This window comes from Aptenodytes forsteri, unplaced genomic scaffold (genome assembly GCF_000699145.1).
Source record: "Aptenodytes forsteri isolate BGI_AS27 unplaced genomic scaffold, ASM69914v1 Scaffold10, whole genome shotgun sequence".
NCBI classification, from domain to species: domain Eukaryota; kingdom Metazoa; phylum Chordata; class Aves; order Sphenisciformes; family Spheniscidae; genus Aptenodytes; species Aptenodytes forsteri.
The window spans coordinates 511,963-537,818 of record NW_008794117.1 but is presented as its reverse complement, the minus strand read 5'-3'; the positions used below and the strand labels follow the sequence as shown (position 1 = coordinate 537,818).

General features: G+C 38.6%; 1 protein-coding gene across 1 annotated transcript in view; it reads right to left on the bottom strand.

Annotated features, from left to right (window-relative positions):
• The window catches only part of SMYD3 (SET and MYND domain containing 3), a 407,161-nt gene that overhangs the window by 47,429 nt on the left and 333,876 nt on the right, over window positions 1-25,856 (bottom strand). Inside the window, exons 9-10 of the mRNA XM_009276285.1 lie at window positions 18,146-18,233; window positions 14,500-14,674 (exon numbers count right to left, since the gene is read on the bottom strand). Coding sequence (XP_009274560.1) covers window positions 14,500-14,674; window positions 18,146-18,233 — 263 coding nt within the window. The remainder of the gene's footprint in view (window positions 1-14,499; window positions 14,675-18,145; window positions 18,234-25,856) is intronic.

Sequence of the window (25,856 nt, the reverse complement as noted above, 5' to 3'; positions counted from 1 at the left end):
TTGTGCTGGGGACCCCAGAGCTGGACACAGTGCTCCAGGTGGGGTCTCACCAGAGCGGAGTAGAGGAGGAGGCCTCTTATTTTCTACAAACTTGTAGGAACTTCATATGCTTGACATGTCTGTCTTTATGCAAGTTGCTAGGTAGCACTAACAAGCAAAGGCACAGACAACACAATCACAGAAGCCTCACTGACACCAAAATGTCTCTAATTTCTTAGTGGTTGCTGCAAGACCAAGCACTTACTGGGACAATGTATGACATTCTTTCAGCATGTCCCTGACCCTTGCTGTTCTGCTCTCCTGTGCTCTGGGCAGAATGAATATGCATTTTTCCCACTATTGCTGGGGAAAATGGAGGGGTTTGGTCTGGGGTTCTTTTGCAGCTATACAGGTTTTGCCATACTTTGCATAGTCAAGATTCACTTAGGTTTGAAGAGGTATGACCTTTATTGAGCCTTTCAAAAGCATGCTAAGGATGTGTCCTCCTACCAATAGCACATGCAAACTAGTTCAATAGAATATTATATACTATACCCTGAAGAACATATAAAATGTAGTTTTAAAGTTAACTGGAGACTGCAGCACACATAATTCACAAGAGTAGAATTATATTTCCAGAGACACATTTTTAATATTATTTTTTACTCTGCTCACCCCAGGCAAATTTCTCTCAATCAGCTGAAACAAGATCTCTGCTACAGGTACACAAATTCTGCACTACACAGAAAGCAAGATGTTAGAAATCCACATCTTTTTTTTTTATTTTGGGAGACACATTGATTTGATTGCTTTCAAAAAATGAAAAAAACTCCTAAGCTTCTGAAAATCTAGCCTTTCTTTTGATTCAGTTATTACACTGATTTAGTTCAGTATAAATAGGATAAATGTCAATGTAGGCTGTCTGCAAATTCCATCCCAAGGTTCAACTCGGTGCAAATTTTGGAACACAAAACCTAAATTGTCACTGCCACAATGGCACACAACTCAAAATCCATAAAGTAGTGACTGTGGTGAAGCTTTGCACAAATATAAGGGTCTTCCAGATCTTGATATGGGGTTTATTATTGCTTCAGATTAGCAAGTGGTGGAGCTCAAAAAGTCACCATTAAGGATACAAATGTAATGTCTCCCTTACATACATACATACCCTAGTGGAATTCAACTTGCAACTATATCCATTGTCTGCAGAGTTTTACAGTATGCTTCAACAGATCTGTAGGATGCTGAACATTTTTCTATTAAATGTTACAGATTTGTATGTCATTTCCATACAACCCTACCTCAAAATCCATAAAGTAGTGACTGTTTTGAAGCTTTGCACAAATATAAGGGTCTTCCAGATCTTGATATGGGGTTTATTATTGCTTCAGATTAGCAAGTGGTGGAGCTCAAAAAGTCACCATTAAGGATACAAATGTAATGTCTCCCTTACATACATACATACCCTAGTGGAATTCAACTTGCAACTATATCCATTGTCTGCAGAGTTTTACAGTATGCTTCAACAGATCTGTAGGATGCTGAACATTTTTCTATTAAATGTTACAGATTTGTATGTCATTTCCATACAACCCTACCTCATTTTTATAGATGCTATTGATTTATACTAGAATTTTAAGATATGCCTGCTATGGACTTAATTTTCCATTGAATTGTAATGAGACTCCAGCATCTTATCCTTTATGTTCTTGTAGAATCCTTAATCTTTTTTTCAGTTCCTTAGGATATATCCACAATGATATGTACTTTTTATCCATCTTATTATTTTAGGAGAGAAGCACGCCTTTTAAGTAAAAGTCCCTTCCTGATGAATTTCTGTGCACCTATTAATGTTGTGTTTCCCACCTGCAGCTACTGGCACCTTACTGAAAATTCAAGCATATGTGGCCTGTGTTTATTTAGATTAAAACAAGGAAGCATCCAACAAATCTGACAGAAGCTGAACACTTTCATGAATCAGTCTATTTTACAGGTTCCATCTGCTCTTAAGTGCTTCCCAGAGAACAAACACTGTGTCACTATACCGCATATTTCCATTGCACTATCCCAAACACACTTAAGCTGCTGACAGATTAATGCTTAGTTCACTTGTGGCATACATTCTTGCGTTCTTAGACATGTTCTTATAAGGAAATGGAACTCACTAAGCACTTAATCACAAGTTGGGGTAGTGTTATTGTATTGAATACAACACACTAACTTTGTTTCAGGAACAGGCTAAGGTATCTCTATATAAGCCATTGCTGTCACTAGCACTGCCAAAGACCCTGGAAATCAAATCACTTTTGTCAACCTCAGTTAAACAAAAGCAAACAGAAATTTGCCAAAGGGTAGCCCTGGGGGCTAGGGATGAGCCACCTGAGTAGTGTGCAGAAATGGCCAAAGGATTGCGCTGTTTACTGGAATGCAACTTGTATGGTTTAAGCATGTATATATTTGCTTGAAGCCATTACAAATAGATCTTGATAAAATGACTGCAAAGACAGGGAATAATAGGCAGATATATGAAAAACAATAGCAAAAAACCTGAAGTAAAATACAACCCAACTTGCTAAAGACATCAGCAATCCAGTTAATTGTGAATTTACCTAGCTAGGAAGCGGTAACAGCAAGAGAAACTGGTATGAGTATATGAGAATACCCACCATGAATGTCTTGTGGGTCTGGGAGAAAGGTAGAATTTAATGGAGAATCCTTTACATCCTCACCTGATGTAAAACAAGATCAATTAGTTCAGAGCAGCCAAGAACCTCATCTTGTCTTATGTTTAAATATAGGGCACAAAAAGGAAGGGAGAGCGTTTTAGGGTGAGTATCACAGAAACTGTAAGCAAATTTTCTTCCACATTCAACCTGGTAAATATTTGTCCAGTTATGACCTTTGAAATAGATTTTATAGAAGAAAACTTAATGCTTGACTCCCTAATGAGACTGACCCCCCAGCTATATACACCACACCATTATCACCAACAGTGAAGGCCTTTTGCCACTGAATTGTATGTTGCTGAGACCTTCAGTGAAATCAGGATCCACAAACCACCACTGATTTCTATGGAGCTGTGTCCTTTTCATTTATCAGCAAATTTGTTGTCACTCTTCCCTTGCTTAACTAGCAGGGTCCGAGTACAATTCACTGTGGGTTTTTATTAGTGTCACTGGATGCAGTAAATGCCCTATCCCTGGTGTTTTTCAAATGCAAAGATCAGGCACAGTGACAGTCCTCGCCACTGCAAACGGGAGGGGAAAAGTCATGTCCCACTGCAATATCTGGAGTTGGTTGTTCATTGATGGACACAGTTTAACACATCAGAGGTGTATAACCACTGTACTTTCTTGTTCTCCTCAAAGTATCAGAAGACAGGAGTACTTCTCTGCAACAATGCTGCTCTCAGAGCAAGACAGGGGGTTGAAAGCATGGAGTACTTAATAAAATTAACAATTTTAGTGAAAGTTAATATACTTTTATTTGTGTCACAGCTTAATGTTGACAGCTCTGTTACATGAAAAAAACCTTTTTTTCCCACTCCCTCTCTTTCTTTCTCTCTACTGGCACAAGCAACCTTGCACAATTTGATAGCATCTCTTGATAAATATCCAGCATTGGTAGAGCTCACCTGCACTGCAAACATGCCAGCAAGACAATACACAGATGAACTGAATCCTGACGGGTAGCAACAGATAAAGCTTGAGTATGCATTCAGGATGTTATCTTACTGCAAGCATGTAAACCTGCTTTTCATCTCAAAATTCTGAGATGTTGAATTGGTAGAGGTAATATTACCCAACTTGGTTACACATTTTGAAATCCCTTGAAAAATAAAAGGCCTTATGCTGGTACAGTACTGAGACAAATATCTAAGACAACTTATCTCTAGTTATTGCCATGAGAGCAAGCAACTAGCTAGTAGGACATTCCCGTGGTCATAAGTTACTTTGTGTGATTTTTTTGTAAGATTTGAGAAGTTACACTGTGTTTCATAGGACACAATGTCTGTGTTTCAGAACACCTCAAACAGTACAACATGCAGCAATTTCCCATTCTTCCCAAGCAAGATCTCCAGACGTATCTACACAAACATTTTTAAAACATGTATTTTGTGCCACTGTCTAAAGCGAAGTTCTCCACAAAATGCTGTGGTAAATCTTGCAAATTCCATCTGTGACAAGAAAATTAATCTCCTAAATGTTTTTCCTTTTTATGACTGTATATACTGAGGCTTTTGTTTTGTAGCAATGTAGGATCTAATTCCATTTTTCAAAGTCTGCCAAGCACACTATTGCATGAAAAGATTTTCTTTGCTTTTTCCCTTTTTTATTTCATCAAGAACAAATCGAGTAGAAAGACCTGTTTAGGATGCTTCTACTTGTTGGCTATCACTTTTGCCAGTTTTCAAGACTTCTGAAATGCTGGCCAGCCTTAAAAGTACATTAAATCCTTGGTGTGCATCATTCAACATACCTGAATTAATATGGAAATCTATTCATGATGTGGCTGTAATGAACACACTTTGATTCCAGAACTTTAACTTCACTTCTGGCAGCCCAACAACCAAGAACGCACTGCATGGCTAGAGAAAGGTGATTTACCTCTTAGGAAAGTGGTTGCAACTGTGGCAGTATCTGTGTTCTTTGCCCTCTCTCCTTTTTATCTTTTGTGATGATGGGGAGAAGTTAAAAGAAAGGCTTTTCCTCCCTAATTTGGTATTTCTGGGCTTCTTGTAATTGTTCTTTGGTTGCCTATACTCCTCCCTCTCTACCTTTACTGGTCATGTGTGCATTGCATTCCTCAGTTTTCTTCCAAGATTACTTTATTTTGTTTGCAAAATACATATTTTTTGATTATTCATTAGTAGACTTGCATAATTTTCTGAAGGTGATTTTTTTCTCTCTGATATATTTATCTTGCTCTCACTTTTGTCAGTTTTCATGGCCCTTTGGGCAGCCTACTTTCTGTTTCTCAGAGCCTCTGTCCTTAGCAGTGCTATAGCCTGTCTTTTGTCAGCCTTCCAACATTTGTAATCAGTTACCGTCTTTGTTCAGCTCTCTACCCACAGTCATTTGCTTTTTGTTTCTTCCTTCCTACTTTTATCTTCAAAGTCACATTACTAAAGGTGATTCAGGCTTCTGCGTCTTGCCTGATAATGAAATGACAAACTGAACCTGAGAAAAGAGGTTCCGGTGTACTCACAGGAAGAGAAGGGCATCTGGGAGAGGTAAGGGGGCGGGAGAGGAGAAGCACTGAATCACCTGCTTAACCATGGAATTGGATTATCTGGGGCTCAGCAGACATCTCAGGGTTAGATACCAGCAGACAGTGTTTGGGGTTCTGGTCTAAAGCAGATTGGTTTTCTAGTAGAAAACCAGAGTGGAAAGGGAGGAAACACCACCTTTGGTGGCAGCCAAGGGAATACATGCAGGAGGGTTTTGTAGGTGAGCGTAAGATCACATCACACTGTCAACCCTTTCACTCTGAATTGCATAATCCAACATTTAGATGTTGTACAGAGGAGTAAGGAGAAGATTAGCCATTGACTAAATTTCTGAAGGGCAGGAACTGTTGTACTTATCAGGTAGTGCAACTAGTGTTTGTGTAGCAGTCAATATTCTCAGCATTTCCTTGAGTAGTGCCCCTATGGCACAATTCTACTGCTAATTATATGAGGCACAGTGCTATCCTAACATGGCTGTGTCATTTCTTATACCAGGATTAGATAATTTAGAACTAGTTCTGATACCTCCAAATGTTCCCTGTATAGAAAGATGGGATTTTCTGGTTTTATGGGGTTAAGGAAAACTGACTAACAGACCTTGACCAGGTCAAGAGAAATACAGCTCGCAGAGATTAATGGCTTTAAACTAAGGCGGGGTAGATTTAGACTAGATATAAGGAAGAAATTTTTTACGCTGAGGGTGGTAAAACACTGGAACAGGTTGCCCAGAGAGGTGGTGGATGCCCCATCCCTGGAAACATTCAAGGTCAGGTTGGACGGGGCTCTGAGCAACCTGATCTAGTTGAAGATGTCCCTGCCCACGGCAGGGGGGTTGGGCTAGGTGACCTTTAGAGGTCCCTTCCAACCCAAACTATTCTATGATTCTATGATTTGATATGGTGGACAGGCGTATGCATGAACCTGTTAACTAAGGTAGCATTATGCACAAGCTTAGTAAATAAAGGACCTGAAAATAAGGATATTTCTGGTTTTCAGGGGGTAATGCATTCCTAATGAGATCTTCCATTACATTTTAGCCCTTTTACTCAGTAACTGGTAAATTCAAGAGCCAGTGAGCTTGTAGTCTACCATCATACTGTAGGTACCACACAACTGTGTGGTCTCTAGGATATGGTCACTGCAGTAATTTATCTTTTCCTCTCACTTGCATGTTCAGTTTTTTCTCTTCCTTTCCTGTCAACACCAGTCTGGGAAATCTCAGCTTTACTCAGCATCACCTATTTTGCTGCAGAACGTCTCTGACCTTCATTCTCTGGTTTCCCTGCTGGATGGATCATCTCACTAGGAATTTGGTCATTCATTGGCACGGTTCTTGTTTCACAATACTTCCTTCAATTTTCTGGTTCTGCACGCCCCTCTTCAAAGCACCATGTTTCCATCACTCATGCTCCCTGGCCAATCTCATTGATTCACCCTCTAAACAGACTCCATTTTCTTCAATTTCTTTACTCTCCTTATCTGCTGCTCTCCTTTTCTCTTCCATCCTTCACAACCATGTTTTTCCTTTTCAGTAACTTTTCCATTTTTTCAATAGAAAAAATTATTGCTTTTTCATCTTTTTCAGCCTTTATCTCTAAGGTTGCTTAGACTGTTTTCTTGCTTAAATTACAAAATTTTCCTTTTTAACCACTGTTCACACCTCCACCACTAGGAACTCTTAATTGATTTCCTCCTTAGAAGTACTGCCAAGTGTCCACTCTCTGCCTCCTCAACTCAAATTGACAATTTATTCAAACAAAGAAATAGATATTTTCTGAGTAAAATCAGACTCTTCCTAATTCTCCCTCCAGAGAATGCATTGCTCCTTACAACTTCTCTGCTGCTATTTTCTGCATGTCCTCTCTCTTTTTTTGTCTTTCATCAGAGATCGTATTGTAAGTTTATCTTTCTTTTTTAATGATTCTCCTCCCCTTTGTCTCCCTTTTCACCATGACTTCTGCCTCTAAAACAGCTTTTTCAAAGCAATGCTCTGTTACTATCAAAGGAATCCAAAACTCCACATATGCTTCATATGTATCTATTTTTAACTGTTAATTGTTCCCTTGATATCACTTCCTGATCCCATTTTAGCTCAGGTTCTAACCAAACCTTTGTTTAGAATCCATACGCCATCAACTCCCCCTTTTCTTCTTAGCAAAATTCACACAGACACTGTGAATTCCCAAAAATCATTCTCAAAATTGTTCCAGCTGAATAACTACGTTGCATTTTTCTCACAGCACACAGGTCTCTGTAATATCTACTCATGCATTTGTGGGTTAGTATACGAGAGCTTTGTATTTGCTTAGTACATATTTAATACTCACTTCTATTTTATTCACCTGTGTCCTTTAATTGGTGTGTTAATAGCAAGCAGACTAATGAAAAGAGCTCAGGTAAGGGCTGCATAAATCCTTACTTTGTAAATTGCAAGTACACATGTACAAAAAAAAAAGGATCTCCTGATTCCAAGACAAAGATACCAACTATTACTGCTTAAGTAAAAAACAAAACAAAACAAAACTGAATCTTTCAGTTCTGGTAGGCAGGTAGACTGAAATCCTTATTCTAGACAAAGCCTGAAGCCCTGAATGGTCTAACATCTTAATCTGAAAGAGATCCTACAGTGAAAAAAAAATACATCTACAGGTGAAGCTATCATTGACAGAGAACACAGCTCTTTCAAGAATTGTCTTAAAACACCTTGGAAATGCTATGTGAGAGATGGAGAAATCAACACTTGTAGTTGTGTCAGAGAAAAATTAAACTGGGAAACTTGGTGATTTAGTTCACTAACATCACTATCTGTAAAATTCAGATTCAGATAGCTCTTGGCATAAGTGAAAGGTGAAACTAGAAACTAAAACAGAAACTTAGAAGCTAAAACTGAAGCTAGTAAGCACCAGCCAGTATACAAATATAGAGCTACTGGATGAACACCGTCAGAAAAATCTTGCAGCAATGAAGCTATTTAAGAAAGTCTTAGCCTACCTAAGCAATGTGGTATATACTGAATGAAGTACTGCAAATTAACACTGATGTTGCTGAACTTCTACTCATGTCTGATAGAGTATATTGGACAACCTACAGACATCAAAATTATGCCTGAAAAACAGCTGGCATGACTGGAGAGAGTAGTAAGAAATTTTACCCATATGCACAATATGTGAAAATGAGGAAAGGTAGATGGTGGAGCACTTATGGAACTGTGAGCTTCCAGAAGTCATTGAGGATTATGCAGCTCAGTATCACTTTTGGGGACAACACATGGTTGTAATGGAAGGATACAAGAAAAACAGCTAGAAAAGAACCAAAGAATTGAAGGCACTGGTGCTATGCAGATGTATGTAGCAAGCAAGCAGCAAACCAGAAAATCCATTTCTGATGTGGGAAATGGATTGATCAGGACACAGATAACTTAGGCACCAGACTTCAGACATAAAAGTCTCTTTTGGAAAAGGCTGTCAGGATTGGAGGTGTCTGGAGGGGCGGAAGTAGGGAAAGAATGGAAGATAGGAATGGGCTGCTGAAGTACTTTAAGGGATTCCTGAAGATATCAGGCCAGGGACAAGCACGCTCCCTGTTTATCTATAAAATAGCTACACTGAAGCCAGAAATTGTGCAAATATTGCTAAAAACATCTGTCTTTTGGAAGAATTACCTACAATTAACCAGAGACAATACACTCTCCAACTTATACTGGGTTTTCCGACCCAGAGGGCCAACAAAAAAGAACCAACTAGAGTTTACAGTTTTCATGGTTTTGTGATGCATATTTTTGTCCTTTCAGATCTGCACAAGAGATATCCAAACTTCTCCAGAACACAAACCACCTTTAAGTTTCTGATTAAAATAACAAATATGCAACAAAAGATTTTACTGTGAGGCCTGTGTTACCTCACATAAAGGATATGTGAGATAAAGTGGGGATAAAGTAGAAACAAAGACAATTATCATACAAATGATACAAATGTTCATATATATCCTAATCTTTTGAAAAGCTGTATAACATGACAATCTACACAGCACAGTGCATGAGAAGGTCTGACTTACACTAGGAGACACATGTTCAAGTGAAGAATGTTTTTGTTAGACTGCAAATATAACATAACATCAACAGTCTCTCATGAGGATTTCTAACTGCTTGATGAGCAGCGGTGGTTTGTAAAGATGGTCTGGCCTCCACTGACTTATGCTAATAGTGTCAGCTAATTTCATATAACTCACTAAACACAAGCAGTGAAGAGTGCTATCAATAACGTGGGAGGAAAGTGGAGAGGTGATCTTGGTGCTGTCCACTGTTTCTGCCTGCTTTAGCTGTTTGTCACTATCAATCTCTCATCCCTCTGTTGATTTCCTTACGTTGAAGGTGCACCAAGGCTGCTTAGTGCTCTTCACTCCGTTTACAGCAACAGCTCCCTGAGGTTCCAATGAGCTGTGATGCCCCCAGCCTTGCACATTTGCATAGACACAACCTACTCTTTTAGCAAATGTACCTCATTCTTCCTTTCACAAACCTCTGCTGTTTACTTGGGACTACTATCTTACCATCTCTAGATGACAAATCAATGGAACCATTCATGAACCAAAAATCAATTTCTAAATCTTAATTCACACCTTTTTGTTTAGACATCGGAAAGAAAGGATACCCCAGCTATTCAGATTTTTCCATGAGCTGTATTTTTTTAATCTCTTACAGTTCTTTGGTAAGATTTTTTTTGCTCTTCTTTCACACATTTTGCTCTAAATATTAGAGATAAATGCCCATGGCCATTTTCTAAAACCCCAGAGAAGTGAGCAAGGTAGATTTTATTCTTTCTGTTCTTTGTTTCATTCTTTCTTTGAATTGCTTTCTCCACCTTCACATTTTTGTCTCCCTCTCAGGTGATCCCAGAGGTAAGATTTATGTTTACTACTGTTGTTTTATGATTACGACACTGAACTTTGGTCACTGAATTACTACTATCTGTAAGTTCAGAAATCTGCCAGCCACGCACAAGTCCCCAGGGGACCTCCCACAACCAGGGTGCCGATTGGCGCTGAATCCAGACTTTAACCCTTAAGCACTAGCATCCCCCAGTGGTCCTATTTATCACTGCAGTTCACTTTTTTTTGAGTTTTCTAGGTACTCTAACTTTCAATGTAAACGTAAATTCAAGTCAAGTGCCTCAGAACTAGCCAGTACTCAGGAGTCTGCTGAACTCAGTAAAGAACCATATACGTTTGATCATAGGTAAAGAAAAAATTTAATTTATTTCCAGTCATTGCATATATCGTGTGTATTACAAAACACATACGTGTAAGAGCAGGATTTTTTGGTAAAACACATTTGAAAAGGGGGGAAAATCAGACTCTTTACTGGAGAGCCTTTTTGAAGAAGAGAAAATAGGCTCAGAGTCTCTTCCAAGAATATTAGGTTCTACAGCTATTTTTGGCTTTTTTACAGGATCATGACTCATGGAAATGATACTATAGCAACCATCAATTTTTAATCTGCCTTTTGATTGAAGTTCACATACTTAGAAACTACAGTCCATCATATCTATTGAATTAGAATTCTAAATCAAAAATTTCTGGCTGACATTTTGATCACACAATGAAAATACAACCATGTTCTCAGAAAATACTCAACAATAAGCACATGCCAGCCCTTTGCAAAACAACCTGAAATTGTGTTGACTGGGATTGTTTTCCCTGTTCCCTAAAAGACCTCAGTCACTGAGGAAAGGTGAAGTAATGGGATACTGCAAAATGTCACTGGAAGGGACAGAGAATAGGAGGAGTGAGAAGAGCAGACAAATGATGCGTGTCTTACACAAATATGGGATGCTCGCACCTACCCAGCTCCCTCCCACTCCAGAAGCAGAACAGCCACATCAGCACAAGCCCTGTATTGGTGCTGACTCAGCGGAGGGAGGACAGAGAGGGTAGGATATGCAAGGCTGCCGGGGGAAGAGACAGAACAGCACTTCTGCACAACACTTCTGTACGGGATGAAAAGAAGGAATTTCCTCTCGTTAATGTTGGAGCCCTCCAGTAACTCCTAATGCTGCAGCACTGGAGATGAAGGGTTGTTAATTAAAACGGCCCATGTGAAAATCACTGGGACTTATACATTAGCTTTAAGTTTAGCAGGAGATTATGAGCAGTGCAGAACAGAAACAGACAAATGTGTTTGTCCTCTCTGTATCAGAATCTCAGCAGTCCTGATGCCACAGGAGCCCAGAGAGGCAACACGGCTTTACCCAGTCCCTTCTGCTTCCTAAATCCAGTAGGCCCATGGTGTCACTTAGTTACTTCTTTTCCTCCTATTACTCTTGTCACAATAGTTGAGGACATCTAGCAGAGTTTTATAACAGACACATACTGCCACTCTTCATCTGCAGTGTAAGCACTGAATACTTGAGACAAGGGAAAAAAAACCCCAAACCCAATCCCCAGAACATATGTGCCTTCTCTGCAATTTAAGGGCTAAATGCTGGGGACCTTCCTCGGAAGTAATCTAAGGGAAGTCTGCCTTACTCAGTATCTCTGAATCCGATCCTTCACGAGCAGCAGTCAGCCCAGAGTGTGAATGTGCTGAGACATGACAAACCCATGTAACACCTCTTCCTGATATGCTGTTATTCTGTGGTTAAGGCTCATGAGGATTTTTGAAAGGAAGTTTATTTTTGCAAGCTGCTGAGTGCTGACTATGATGTGGGGCAGCTTTCACTTAGGCAAATGTCTTAACTTTTGTTAAGGCTTTTGGACAGACAGACTATTAAGTGACATTTACAAGAAAAGCTATGTAGATACATTTGGTTTAGGCTATTCAGTGAAAGTACATGTTGTAGGTTTTAACAAATAGTGGACAATTATGGTTCAGCACAAAAGAAGGCAGCTCTTCACCTTGACAGCTGCCATCTCTCCCCTTCTTTTGGAAGTTCTACAAATATTTGAGAGGTCCTAAACAATGTTCCTCACAGGTTATCATCACTACCTAAAACATAGAGGTTGGTATTCAGTATGACAAATCAGTTTTATGTAGTTTAACCATCTGTCTCTGCCAGTTACATGAAGTGGATGATTCTGAAAAAGTCAGCAACCATCATATGAAAACATACATTACGATACAATCTGTCACACAGCACTGAAAATTAATCCTGCTGCTAAAGAAATGGAAAATGCACAATAAACACATTACCTGAAATTAAAATTGTTTTTGACCAAATCTCCAGAGCCTTTAAAGTTGTAACAATGATTTCCTATTTATATGGACCGCTTGAATTCTCAGGTGATTCCCTGTGGAGAGCTCTATGAATACTTTTTCCAGAGCTGAAGAAAGGAAAATAGATAGCTATAATGGAACTGCAGGAGCAGCCAAGCAGTAGATTGATTCAACAGGAGAAATTCAATGCATCCCAAAAGATTTCCTAGGATTTGCTCTCCTGCTGCTTAGGGCACAATTTGTTGTAATGAGAAACTGAGGATTTTGTTTCAGGTGTGTCAAAGCTTGTAGTGATGACTTGAAGATATAAAGAAAAAACAACAACTGAAAATCTCTCTTAAATAATGCTTTTGGATGGGGAGAGAACAAGGACAAGCTCTTCAAGGTGCAAAAAAGGTCAAATGTCGCATGTAAATAGCATTCCTTAAGAGATACTAATTGAATGCACAGTTGAACCTTTTCCTTCATCTCCAAACTCCTGCATTAAACAGCTTGAAATCTACAGTGCACTTCAGTAAGCAAAACAGAGAAAGCTTTATTAAATTACCTGGTAAAATTGCACTTGGTCTCACTGTAATCTCTGCTCTTGGGAATGTCTGTGGAAAAATCCTCAGTTTTCAGTTGTGAAGAACTGAGTTAACAAGTTATAAAATAAAAAACAAGTGAGGTGGGGTTTTTTTATTTAATAAGGGAACATTTAAACAGGCAGACTACTCTGCTCATCTGGAGCGTGCCACACGGTAGAGGTCTGGCAGGAAGCATGTACTGCTGCAGTATTACATAAGCCCTGTTTGAAAGGTTAAGTGGAACATGCATGACGTGAATTTCACCCTGAAGAAATATGAGAATTTGTAGGCACTCATGCCCTCCTCCACGAGAAGTAATAGGCATTATGAACACTGAGCTTCTCCACAGCTCTGGTGTACCACAGCCTATGCAGATTTCTCGCTAATTACTTTATAGTGAAAGCTCTGAAATGCTGTGTTGTTTCTCAAGTAAAGCCCAGAATTTTATTCAGAAACAGGCTGCCAGATGAAATTTCCTCAGGCAAAATGCTGAATGCTAATGGCATCCTGGTTTGATTAGGGAAGACATGTAAAATCTGAGATGTTCATATTCACAGCAGCACATACTGTTCAGCACTAGCATGCCCCTCACACTTCTCAACATCACACTATGTACCGGAACATCACGCGGTGCAGAAGAACAAACAGAGAAGAAATGGATGCTCTAAAAAATACCTTACCAAGAATGAACATTCATGCACAAATGACATTATATCTGGACAATCAGCACAGGTTTACATTTAGTTACAAACAATGCAAATATCTAGAACCCAAAGATTTGAGTCTTAGAGCTTTTAGAACACAGACCAAAGCAGACAGCACCTGCCCCTTCTCCACTAGATGACCAAAGCCGCATTACAGGTCCAGGCTCCAATCAATTTCAAGACTTACCACATGAAGCAGGATCTCCTAGAGCATCCTTCCTTATTGATAAAAGGCCATCAGACTCAAACTCTCCCAGCACGTAGCATAGGAGCAAGTACTGACCAGGAGAGAACAACAGCAAGTGCTTCACCACCTCGGCCCCTTCCCAAAACAAGGACCAGGGGCTTTTTCATTTCCAGTTGAAACGGCATTTTGCAAGATTGTTTTTATTCTTTCTGTAAACTCTATGTATAGAGTATACAGAGAATATACATTATTTCAGCCAGCTACCTGTCCCTCAAGTTTGACCTAAACTCAGCATAAAACACTGATACCCTCATGGCAAGGGAGTCTGAACCAGAAAGTCAGCTTCTGATCAGGGATGGGGCATCATTTGAACACATGAAGCAGTGAGGAGCTAATAATCAGTTATTATTATAGTTCCTATTATCATTTTATTTGCTCTCAGCCTGACTGTGGAAGCAGAATGGGAGTTCTGCCTCACCCATTAACCTGGAAAGCAAGGCACGATGTACAGCAAGAAATAAAAACAGCAAGGAGCATCTAGATGAAACACAATCTTTGCTTTTAATGAGACAACCCCCTCTCCCCCCATCTTTGGAAACAGTTGAATCAATTACATCTCTTACCTGTATGGTCCCAGACTCCTGCTGCCATAATACAAAGCTTCTTCCCAGGATTCAAGGTTAATACAGGCATCCATGGCACAGTCAAGCATTTTCAGTTGATAGATATTTGTGTCTGGAAGACGACCCATATTGCTGGTCAAGAGATTCTGGCATCTTGCCAGAACCTGCTCCCACTCTGTTATTAGCCTTAGTTAAAGAAATATCTTTAATCAAACAAAAATACAAGTTCTAAACATTGTTAGCAAGGATTAAGAGCTACAGGGCATTAAGATAAAAAAGCTGCCATCATTCCAGACTCTGCTTCAATTCTTGAAAACATACTTGAACTCAGAAGTGATAGCTTAGGTAACTATGCTTTGTTTACATTTAGCAAAACAATTTCTAAAGAAGGCAGTATTTCAGCAATAAAGGGTAAAAGAAAGATGACAACATGAAAGGATATTTTAATACATAACAAACTAAAATTCAAATACTTTTTATTTAGCTGTTGAAACATTATTGTTTACCTAAGATACTCCTCCAAATCTTACACCCAAGGGCAAGTATCCATGGAAATGTATCTTAAAATGTCTCAGCAGCTAATAAAATAAATTTAATTTTTTATACATTAAAATAATGACACATACTTTTAAGCTGCCCAAGATTTCGTTTAGAATTCTCATGAAATTAGACCCTTTTCTTGCAATTAATTAAATTTATTTCTCCTTGAAACAGTTCTAAAGAGCATTGTTTTTTTCATGTACAGCTGCATGTTTCATGCATGAGAAAGAAAAGCATCGCAGTTCTGATGTCTGACTATAGTTCAGGATTAAGGATCTGGCAGTAAAGAAGATTTTTACCTCCAATGCTACAAGAAGATTTTTTTCTGTGTTTGGAAGACAGGAAAAGTAAGCTGGGGCTTGCATTCACTTTAGTTGGATATTCCTTACCACAAATCACTTATTTTCATTACATTCTACACTGGTTTGACTTCTCTGTGGACCAGATTCTTCTCTCTCTTGACCTCACCTAAGCTGAATACCAATACTCCCAGATTTTAAATGAGTACTGTCATCTGGGACTTTATGAGAGTCCCAGAATGCAAGCAGTCTAAACAACAAAAAGGTACCATACACACCAGTAAGAACAAATCAAATTAAAAAAAAGTAGACTTATAGTAAGAAAAGTAATAACATCGTTTGTATCATAGTCCTTTCCATACAATCAACTCAAGAAAGTTCAGCCGTTATCTTCACAACATTACTGAATTTACTATTCACCCCACTCCAGCAATGGATTTAAATGTACAATGATAACCCTATGATGAAGTAATTAGTCCTTCCTGAACATGGGAATATTTACATACTTAAATTTAAGAATGTGACCAGTATGTGGCTGGCCAGGATTTATAGCATGGTTGTTACAAGGCTAAACTAATTATTTGTGAATTGCTCTCATGCCCTTGGATTGAAAGAACCATATAAGGAAAGGAATGTGTTACTATAAAATTGCACCTTAACCTTTATATCTCTGGCAAACATCCATGTATTCTTTACAACTGATTAAGGACAGACAAACAGAAGAATGAGGGATATTATTTCCACTTGATACAATTTTTGTAGAAAGTACAAAGCACTGACATTCTTGAAAGATTACCATTTTAGATGATGCATAGTATTAGTCTGTCTGCTTTTACTTCTCATTATACTGCTTTGTTCACTCACTAACATCTAGTAGCAGAAGTGCTATATTGCAAAACCTGTTGGGACCAAATTTTCAGGTACATAAATTGCAAATTAGAAAACCCACTACCAGCTGCAACAGGACAAAAGAGAAGCTGGCTGTCCTGTATCTGCCCAAGACTAGAGGAGCAGCCCTCAAGCGGCTCTGCTACTGTTGTGTGGCCTGAGATGCAGAGGGATTCTTTTCTCCACAATAATCCCCTTGCACTGGGCTTTAGCATCTCAATTTGTATGCTTAAACTGGAATTTGGGTCTGAGACAGTTCACTCACATATTGTTTCAAGTTCTCTAACTGCAGATGTAGCATTACAACACTATCAGTTATAATCAGTAGCTCAGGTTTTGGAAGTCACTAACTTTCTCAACTGTAGGAACTAAAAAAATTGGTAAAAAAATTACATTTGCAGAAACTAATGACTATGTGCCTCAGTCAGCAAGGAAGGTTTTCTATTCATTCTTGGCAAGTGGACAAACGTCAAGCCCCCTCTTCAGGTACTGCACTCGTCACTGGATGCCAATTAGCACTGGTATTGTGGTGCAATGGAAGGAAAGATGACACATTTCAAATAGCCTGTCTCTAAGAACAGAAGCTGAACAGAAAACAAGGACATATTTTTTCAACCAGTCCTGATACCTTTTACTACAATGCGTTTGATTCATTTTTAAATATCAGTTAAATCAGTAATCTTAATTAAAGACCCTAGAAAATTCAGTAGGTGCAATTTCTCCTGCAATTAAAGATAGGAACATTAAATAGGACCAGTATTCTAGCTCCATACTTTCGGTATAAAAATGATTGCAACTGCATGTTGCATATCTATAATTTAACTTTCAGGTTAAAACATGGGCCCTGAAGTATAACTGAATGCCTGAAGATCTATTTCAGTATTGTCTGTCTCAATCCAGTGACTACAGAGGAACTTAAGACAGACTAGAAACTATATGAAAATTAACGTTAGATGAGATGAGTGTTTCCCTTTTGCTAACAAACAAATCTTTCTGGATTAGGAAGAAACAAACTCAGTTGGTTTTTTTTTTGGTTGGTTTTTTTTTTTGTTACAATAAAAATTGCGATCGCTTGTTTCCAGCCTGGAATATCACTATGCACACTTGTTTTTTATGCTGCTGAAAAGGAGTACTGGAAGATTTAATTCTCTCTAGCTCCAAAGAAAGTCCACGTTTCTGAAAATGGTAAGGCATCTTGCTACAATAGGCCAAATTCACAGTCAGTGAAATTCCACTGAATAGACTAACATGAGAGAGGGATCAATATATTCATAATCTTCTAGTAGAAATCTCCACCTCTCTTCTGCTCATCTTTTCTTGGTTGTTGCTGTTCACTAATTTTTTTAATTGGATTGAATATCTACAGGATGGCCATTAGGCTCCAGTTCTGTTTATTAGTGCAAGATCATCTCATTCAATTTGCTTAATTATCAATTATTATTATATATTATTATTATAACTTATTATAATTTTTCTGTAATGTTTGCAGTGAACCTGACTGTTATTGTCATTGCTGTGCAAAGAATGGGAACCTGGAAATGTTCACAGTGAGAGTAATGGAACAAAGAATTTAACAATGTTTCAGATTAAGCTTTATTTCATTTAGAAGTGGATTTATATGAAGTGGTGGGCTGTGATGGCAGAAGTCTAAACCTAAGCCAAAATATCCCTTCCCATCCTAGATATACTGTCCCTGCCATGAATCAGTTCCAGTCCAAGTAATCAGAGGCTATTATTATTAATACGGTTAAGAATATTACATGTTTAAAACATCAAATGAATTAAAAATACATTTTAAACCAACATAAAAATGTAAGCCTTTAGGAAATAGATCTCAAAAGATGAACTGCGTACTAACAGGCTCTCTGGATTGTTTTCACAACTGAATGACAGCCCATAGCCTGTCACTGAAAGGATACCTTCTTTTGATTTTGGGTATCTCACTTCATTTACAGCATCTTTGACTTCTTTCCAGGCATGCTCTTCACCGGCCAATTTCTCAGCATCCTGGTTAATGGAAACAAAAGCATTTGATGAGAAAAACAGTAAACTGAGAATATGCAGTAATGATGAAAAACAGGGTAAAAAGATTACACTGACAAAAGCTACTTGTGGGGATTGTATCGCTATTTTTTGTAAATACACAAAAAATCATTTCACCTGGCATTCATACTCACCCAGTGTATGTAAGTAAATGAGATGATATCAAGAAAAATGAATGCAAACTTGGAAACATTAAATACTCAAACGAGATACTAGGTTTGCAACAAGAACTATGATCAAACAGAAAAGAGAAATAATAGCATGTGATTTTTACTATCAAAATGCATTGAGCAGATCAAATTCTCTCAAAGACCTGCTACCTAATACGTCACAGATCATCAACCACACTGTAGAAAGGATTTAGCAAATAATTTTGATTAACCATGTGGTGATTATAGAAACTTTACAAACAGTGAGAGGCTACCTTCAACCATTACAGTTATAAGCATGAGTTTACAGGAGAAGTCTACTACTCAGAAAAAGTTGAACTTCAGTTTTCTTTTATAACTCATTGCAAATTCTTCCCTATTCCATCAGATTCTATAAACAGCTGTATTTTCCCATCACTTTGTCATAAAGAAGGCAAAAATGATTAATGGCTGCAGCAGTAAGAGAAAGTTTCCCTTTTCAACTCTCTAACAGTGACTAACTGCACCTTAGGCAAACCACTTGGAACAAATTTATTAAAGCATCTACAGACACAGTTAAGCATCTTGAGGGATTTCCAAGAGCATCTAGATATTCAATTTCCATCGCTATAAGCACTTAAATACCTTTAAAAATCTGGCCTTTAAGACACTGCAGTTCATTATCTCTCTCTCCTTATAAAAGGCCCTGCTACTCGCAAAAGAGTTTTGTAAGTGCAAATTCTTGCAGGAACATTTTAAATACAGTTCTAAAAACATCAGCCTTCAGCAGGAGTGGAGGCCTGGAGACGAACAGAGAAGGTGTGTGAAAATCTAACCAAGCACTTTGTAACCAACAGATGCTCACTGGGCATCATAGGATTACCTCTATTAAAAAGCCTGTAATCTGTATCTGTCTAGAACTGCATAATTTTCTTATTCCACTGCTCCTTATTTACCATAAATTCAGAACAGAAAATATTTACAGTGAGAATCAGCACTCACACTCACATTTAATTTGCAGTTTTGTCTTTCCATCTGCTCCATGAAACAGCAGACCTCTACGTATTCCTGGGATGATTAAATAACGATTGGTCTCAGCTGCCCCCACCATTCTGTAGGGCCTTACAAGGAAGGCAGCCTGACCCCACTGCATTTTGCACATGTACTTCCCCTACAATCAGTTCTCTGATCAAAAAGATCACCTGGAAATAATTTTGTGCATAGCTGAATTTGCCACCAGAAGGCATAAGGTGAATGTTAGGACAAACAAACTTATACTGCAGAAATTTTATCAGGAGAGTTAATGTACATACCCAGCCTTCTTACAGCTTTGCGGTAGGCTTACTTACACTGAATCTGTTAGCTTCAATGTAACCTCTACCAGTTTTTATGGGACTATATCGATAAAGTTCTGAACTCAGCCTGTTAACCTGTAACAATCTGTCTCTAAAACATCTTTGTAGATCAACCGCTGCTCACTGATTGATCTAAAAAATAAATCTGGCCTGTAAGATACAAATAATGATGTCTGTGAAATTTTAGGTTTAAAGAGCTACTGAAAAAGAAAAATTATTTTAAGCTATCTTTTCCCACCGACCCAAGCATAATTCTCAGTATTTCTGTAACATGCTGTAAGCCTTACGACTAAAACCTCAGAAACATGGGAATTGGGACAGATTTATAAGTGAAAGAAAAAAACCCAACTATACACCAAGTTACAGGCCAATGACTGATGCATCATTAGGGCTCACTTTGCACACAGTGGGACCGACGGATGAATCAGGTTAAAGTGTTCATTGACATGGGATTAATCTTTCTCTTTTTTGTGCAGTCTTTTGAGTTGCTTTCCATTGTCTGCTAGCATTTCATTAACAACACAAAGCAGTGTAAGGTTGGGGTTTCCTCTAACCTTTACACTCGTGCATAGGGTTAAGTCAACACTGGCTTCATATCCAGGTAGAGAATAGGGAGTGTCTGTTGGACCAATAATCTCACAGCCCTCTCTGGATTCATGGTCTTTATCCCTTTTGTAAGAGACTTTAGCATGGAGGGAGCTGGGCAGGATGCCCAGCTCTGGGAAGGATTTAAGTCACAGGTTTCAATGAGATGTTTTCTGTATTCTCAAAATGAGGCATTTTGGGGATTGGCTGACGTAAGAACAAGCAAAGACCTGGCTAGCTGGGCCTTTTGGACCTCTGCTGTTCTTTATCAGATTTCCCATACACCAAAGAAGTCCTGTCCTTTCCTAAACACTGTAGTTCAAGGCACGGAGGCTGCTTCCAAACAGGCAGCCAAGCAGGGGCTGCAAAACAACCAGGAGAGCTTGTCACTGAGAACACTTCTGCCTTCCAGCCTAATAAGATTTTTCCAAGTAAGTGTTTCTCTCCCTTGGACAATGCCTTGAAAGTCATGGCCATGTGATACGACTAAGCCAGCTAAAAACACAAAGCTGCCTTGGAGTTTGAATTATGGAAATAATTGAAGTGATTAATAGTTACACCGAACTGTTTAATTTAATCTAAAAGCATGGCAGTAACAGCTATGGGAGATTTAGCTTTCCACAGAATAACACCCATTCAAAGCATCTCTTTTCAGAACGTGTTCCCAATCAAACTTCCAGGTGTGCAGAGCTGCCAACAATAAAGGAAGACAGGCTTTTTTCATCTGTAGAAAAGGAGAATCCTAGCTGAAAAAAAGGAAGAGGCTTTTGAAAAAGAAGGAAAAGTTAGCAACTTGTACCTAATTATTTTCCTCATTTCTAACATTGACACTAAACGTAAGAGTTTGTTCTTCAGAATAACAAAATATTTGTGTCTTGGTCTAAAAAATAATTAGACTAGATAATCTAGTCACAAAAATGCATGACAACTTTATGATGGCTGAAACTGGCATGCTTTACAATTCAGCTTTTGCACATAGAGGCGTGCTGTAGAAAACAGAGTGGAAGTGTTGAAGGATCATGGGGAGAGCAGAAAAGACAGCTGCAACACACGCTTTTCCATGGCAAGAACACAACCTTGCAATACTCTTAATAACACAGGTACAATCCATTGGAGGCACAAACGTCACTGGATATGCTAGCTGAACCCACAATCTAGGGTGCAAAGAAAGACAAAATTGATCCTGTGACTTATTTTGAGCAGTTATTCCAGATGGAAGATCTTCCAGCACCTGCTTTCCACTTACTCCAAGCATATGCAGGGGAAACTTGTTCATTAAAAGGTGAGTTAAGATGCAACAGCAACATTTCAATTCCATCTCTCTATTCTCCCAGTACCATGGCAGGTGCTGCTACAGCTTTCTTGATAAAACACACCTGGGGATTCATCATCTTAACACTGAAGCTTTCTGGAAGTCTTCATGGACTACCTATCCCTTGGACTACCTATCCCTGACTGCTTAGACCTGTGCTTCTAATCCTTTAGACAGAACAATTTGCAGTCATATTCCAGTCTTCTAGTAAAACAAGCTATAAGTTAAACTCTTCACACCTGATGCCTCCCAACAGAAGGACACTGTGTACCTTCAGATCTTCCTGAATTTAGTTAAGGTACATAAAACACGAAGGCTCACCTACATAATTCAACCAGACAAAATTCTACCCTTGAAATCTATTTAGCTCTTTAAAATGGGCAAATGCAAAATATTCTCTAAAGCAAAATTTTCCTGCCATAAAGAACCATCTTTCTGCCCCTAAATTTCACAATAATTTTGCTGTATAAAGGATTCAAGAACAAATTTTTTTAAAAATATTTGCCTGAACATTCTGATTTCTATAGCTGGTACATCAGAACAACATTAGTTGTTGTTTTTCTTTCAGAATACTTCCAGCTTTTATATCCAATTATTCTCCAGACTTTTAAATTTGTAGATGCTCATTGCATTCTGTTTCAGGAGCCTGAGAAAGGACATGATCAGCTCTGCCCAGTGCATCCTGTAAATGCTCATAAAAATAGTCTGTGGTACACAATACACCACTAAATGTCAATATTTTCTTTAAATATTACAGTTTTCCACAGTTTAGGTTCCATTAGTGACACTTGTAAAAATTAAGCTATAACCACTTGTAACAAAGCTGTAACAAAAGAGAGAGAAATAAGAAAACCAGAGGGTATCTGGTGAGGATTATAATCTGTTTGCATAGTGTTCAAATGTAAAACATTCTGCGGTCCTGGCTTTAAGTGATAGGAAGATTATAAAAGCACCATCTCCTGAAACAATTACAGACATTAGCCACCACAGAAATAAGCATTTGAAAATGTTGACCTGTTCCTATTCCTTTGCTCCCACGACGTTTGTAAGAATTAGTTGTCTCCCTATCTCTTCGGCTAGTCTAGTGTCCTGAACGCATCCCATCCTTAACTGAACTTTCCTTAGAAAGGAGTATAATCTTCAAAGTACAGATACATGCTTCTCTTTCCTTCCTGTTGCTTTACATCACTCCTCTTTCCCTGACTACTCTTCTGTTTCTTGTACTTCCTAAAAGGGCTCCCTACCCATTCATTGCAAGTGCCACTGCTTTTACATGCAATGTTAGCAGTCACTGTTCTTTGCTATCCCAACATTTTAAATCCTGAATGTTAAAATATTCCCACATGGACAGCATCTCCTCTGAGAGAAGATCTCTCTCTTACCAAAGAGATTACCAAATGCACTCCCACAGCCCCAACATCGCTCATCTGTAATGCACTGCACCTCCAAAAATCTCCTGAACATTGAAAAGGTTGATTAAAGGCTAGTCCTCCTTTCATACTTAGGCTACAGGATAGAAATAGGACATGGATTTTCTGTTCTCTCTACAAAGTTCATCTTTCTCCTTCTCACAGATGGAGGTAGAAAAACAAGCCAGAGATTTGCCATGGAGAGGAACCGTGAAGCATTCCCTCTCTCCCTCCACAGAAGGGAGAAGTGGGGACAGGAAACTCCAAACAATAAGTAACTCCTACACCTCTTTTTCTCCTTCCCAGCCTTCCTCCTGCAAGAAGTGGGTCCAAGGGCATCTTCATTATGTGCCTATTTCCAGTGATCAGGTATCCAGTCCCACACAGGCAGAAATGAGCAAAGCTTTGTAGGGGGTATTGGAGTGCCAGGCTGCCCTAAGAGGAGTGAAAAACAAGGTCTAAAGTTTTCCATGACCAGTATCTTCTCTTCCAAATACACAAATGGAATACAGGAGTGTAATGTAAGCACCAGCAAATGTCAATTTTACAATGGTAAAAGCCTATAAACCATAGTTCAAACATAAGTTAGGGGTTTAATATGAAATATTTTTGGGTATGATATTTTTGCAAGACAGAAAAATCACACTAAATAATCATAACAGTTCCTTCTGGACACAAAATCTATGACTGTACAGTGACAATCCTGTGAGACAGCAGCATATAATTCTGTTCTTGTTCTCTTTTTGTGGAAGCTTTAAAAATCATCTTTAAAAAGGAAGTTTTCTGGACTGTAATATTTTAACACTTTAAAAGCTATGGATACCTCAAATATCTACAGCTGCAACACACGCTTTTCCATGGCAAGAACACAACCTTGCAATACTCTTAATAACACAGGTACAATCCATTGGAGGCACAAACGTCACTGGATATGCTAGCTGAACCCACAATCTAGGGTGCAAAGAAAGACAAAATTGATCCTGTGACTTATTTTGAGCAGTTATTCCAGATGGAAGATCTTCCAGCACCTGCTTTCCACTTACTCCAAGCATATGCAGGGGAAACTTGTTCATTAAAAGGTGAGTTAAGATGCAACAGCAACATTTCAATTCCATCTCTCTATTCTCCCAGTACCATGGCAGGTGCTGCTACAGCTTTCTTGATAAAACACACCTGGGGATTCATCATCTTAACACTGAAGCTTTCTGGAAGTCTTCATGGACTACCTATCCCTTGGACTACCTATCCCTGACTGCTTAGACCTGTGCTTCTAATCCTTTAGACAGAACAATTTGCAGTCATATTCCAGTCTTCTAGTAAAACAAGCTATAAGTTAAACTCTTCACACCTGACGCCTCCCAACAGAAGGACACTGTGTACCTTCAGATCTTCCTGAATTTAGTTAAGGTACATAAAACACGAAGGCTCACCTACATAATTCAACCAGACAAAATTCTACCCTTGAAATCTATTTAGCTCTTTAAAATGGGCAAATGCAAAATATTCTCTAAAGCAAAATTTTCCTGCCATAAAGAACCATCTTTCTGCCCCTAAATTTCACAATAATTTTGCTGTATAAAGGATTCAAGAACAAATTTTTTTAAAAATATTTGCCTGAACATTCTGATTTCTATAGCTGGTACATCAGAACAACATTAGTTGTTGTTTTTCTTTCAGAATACTTCCAGCTTTTATATCCAATTATTCTCCAGACTTTTAAATTTGTAGATGCTCATTGCATTCTGTTTCAGGAGCCTGAGAAAGGACATGATCAGCTCTGCCCAGTGCATCCTGTAAATGCTCATAAAAATAGTCTGTGGTACACAATACACCACTAAATGTCAATATTTTCTTTAAATATTACAGTTTTCCACAGTTTAGGTTCCATTAGTGACACTTGTAAAAATTAAGCTATAACCACTTGTAACAAAGCTGTAACAAAAGAGAGAGAAATAAGAAAACCAGAGGGTATCTGGTGAGGATTATAATCTGTTTGCATAGTGTTCAAATGTAAAACATTCTGCGGTCCTGGCTTTAAGTGATAGGAAGATTATAAAAGCACCATCTCCTGAAACAATTACAGACATTAGCCACCACAGAAATAAGCATTTGAAAATGTTGACCTGTTCCTATTCCTTTGCTCCCACGACGTTTGTAAGAATTAGTTGTCTCCCTATCTCTTCGGCTAGTCTAGTGTCCTGAACGCATCCCATCCTTAACTGAACTTTCCTTAGAAAGGAGTATAATCTTCAAAGTACAGATACATGCTTCTCTTTCCTTCCTGTTGCTTTACATCACTCCTCTTTCCCTGACTACTCTTCTGTTTCTTGTACTTCCTAAAAGGGCTCCCTACCCATTCATTGCAAGTGCCACTGCTTTTACATGCAATGTTAGCAGTCACTGTTCTTTGCTATCCCAACATTTTAAATCCTGAATGTTAAAATATTCCCACATGGACAGCATCTCCTCTGAGAGAAGATCTCTCTCTTACCAAAGAGATTACCAAATGCACTCCCACAGCCCCAACATCGCTCATCTGTAATGCACTGCACCTCCAAAAATCTCCTGAACATTGAAAAGGTTGATTAAAGGCTAGTCCTCCTTTCATACTTAGGCTACAGGATAGAAATAGGACATGGATTTTCTGTTCTCTCTACAAAGTTCATCTTTCTCCTTCTCACAGATGGAGGTAGAAAAACAAGCCAGAGATTTGCCACGGAGAGGAACCGTGAAGCATTCCCTCTCTCCCTCCACAGAAGGGAGAAGTGGGGACAGGAAACTCCAAACAATAAGTAACT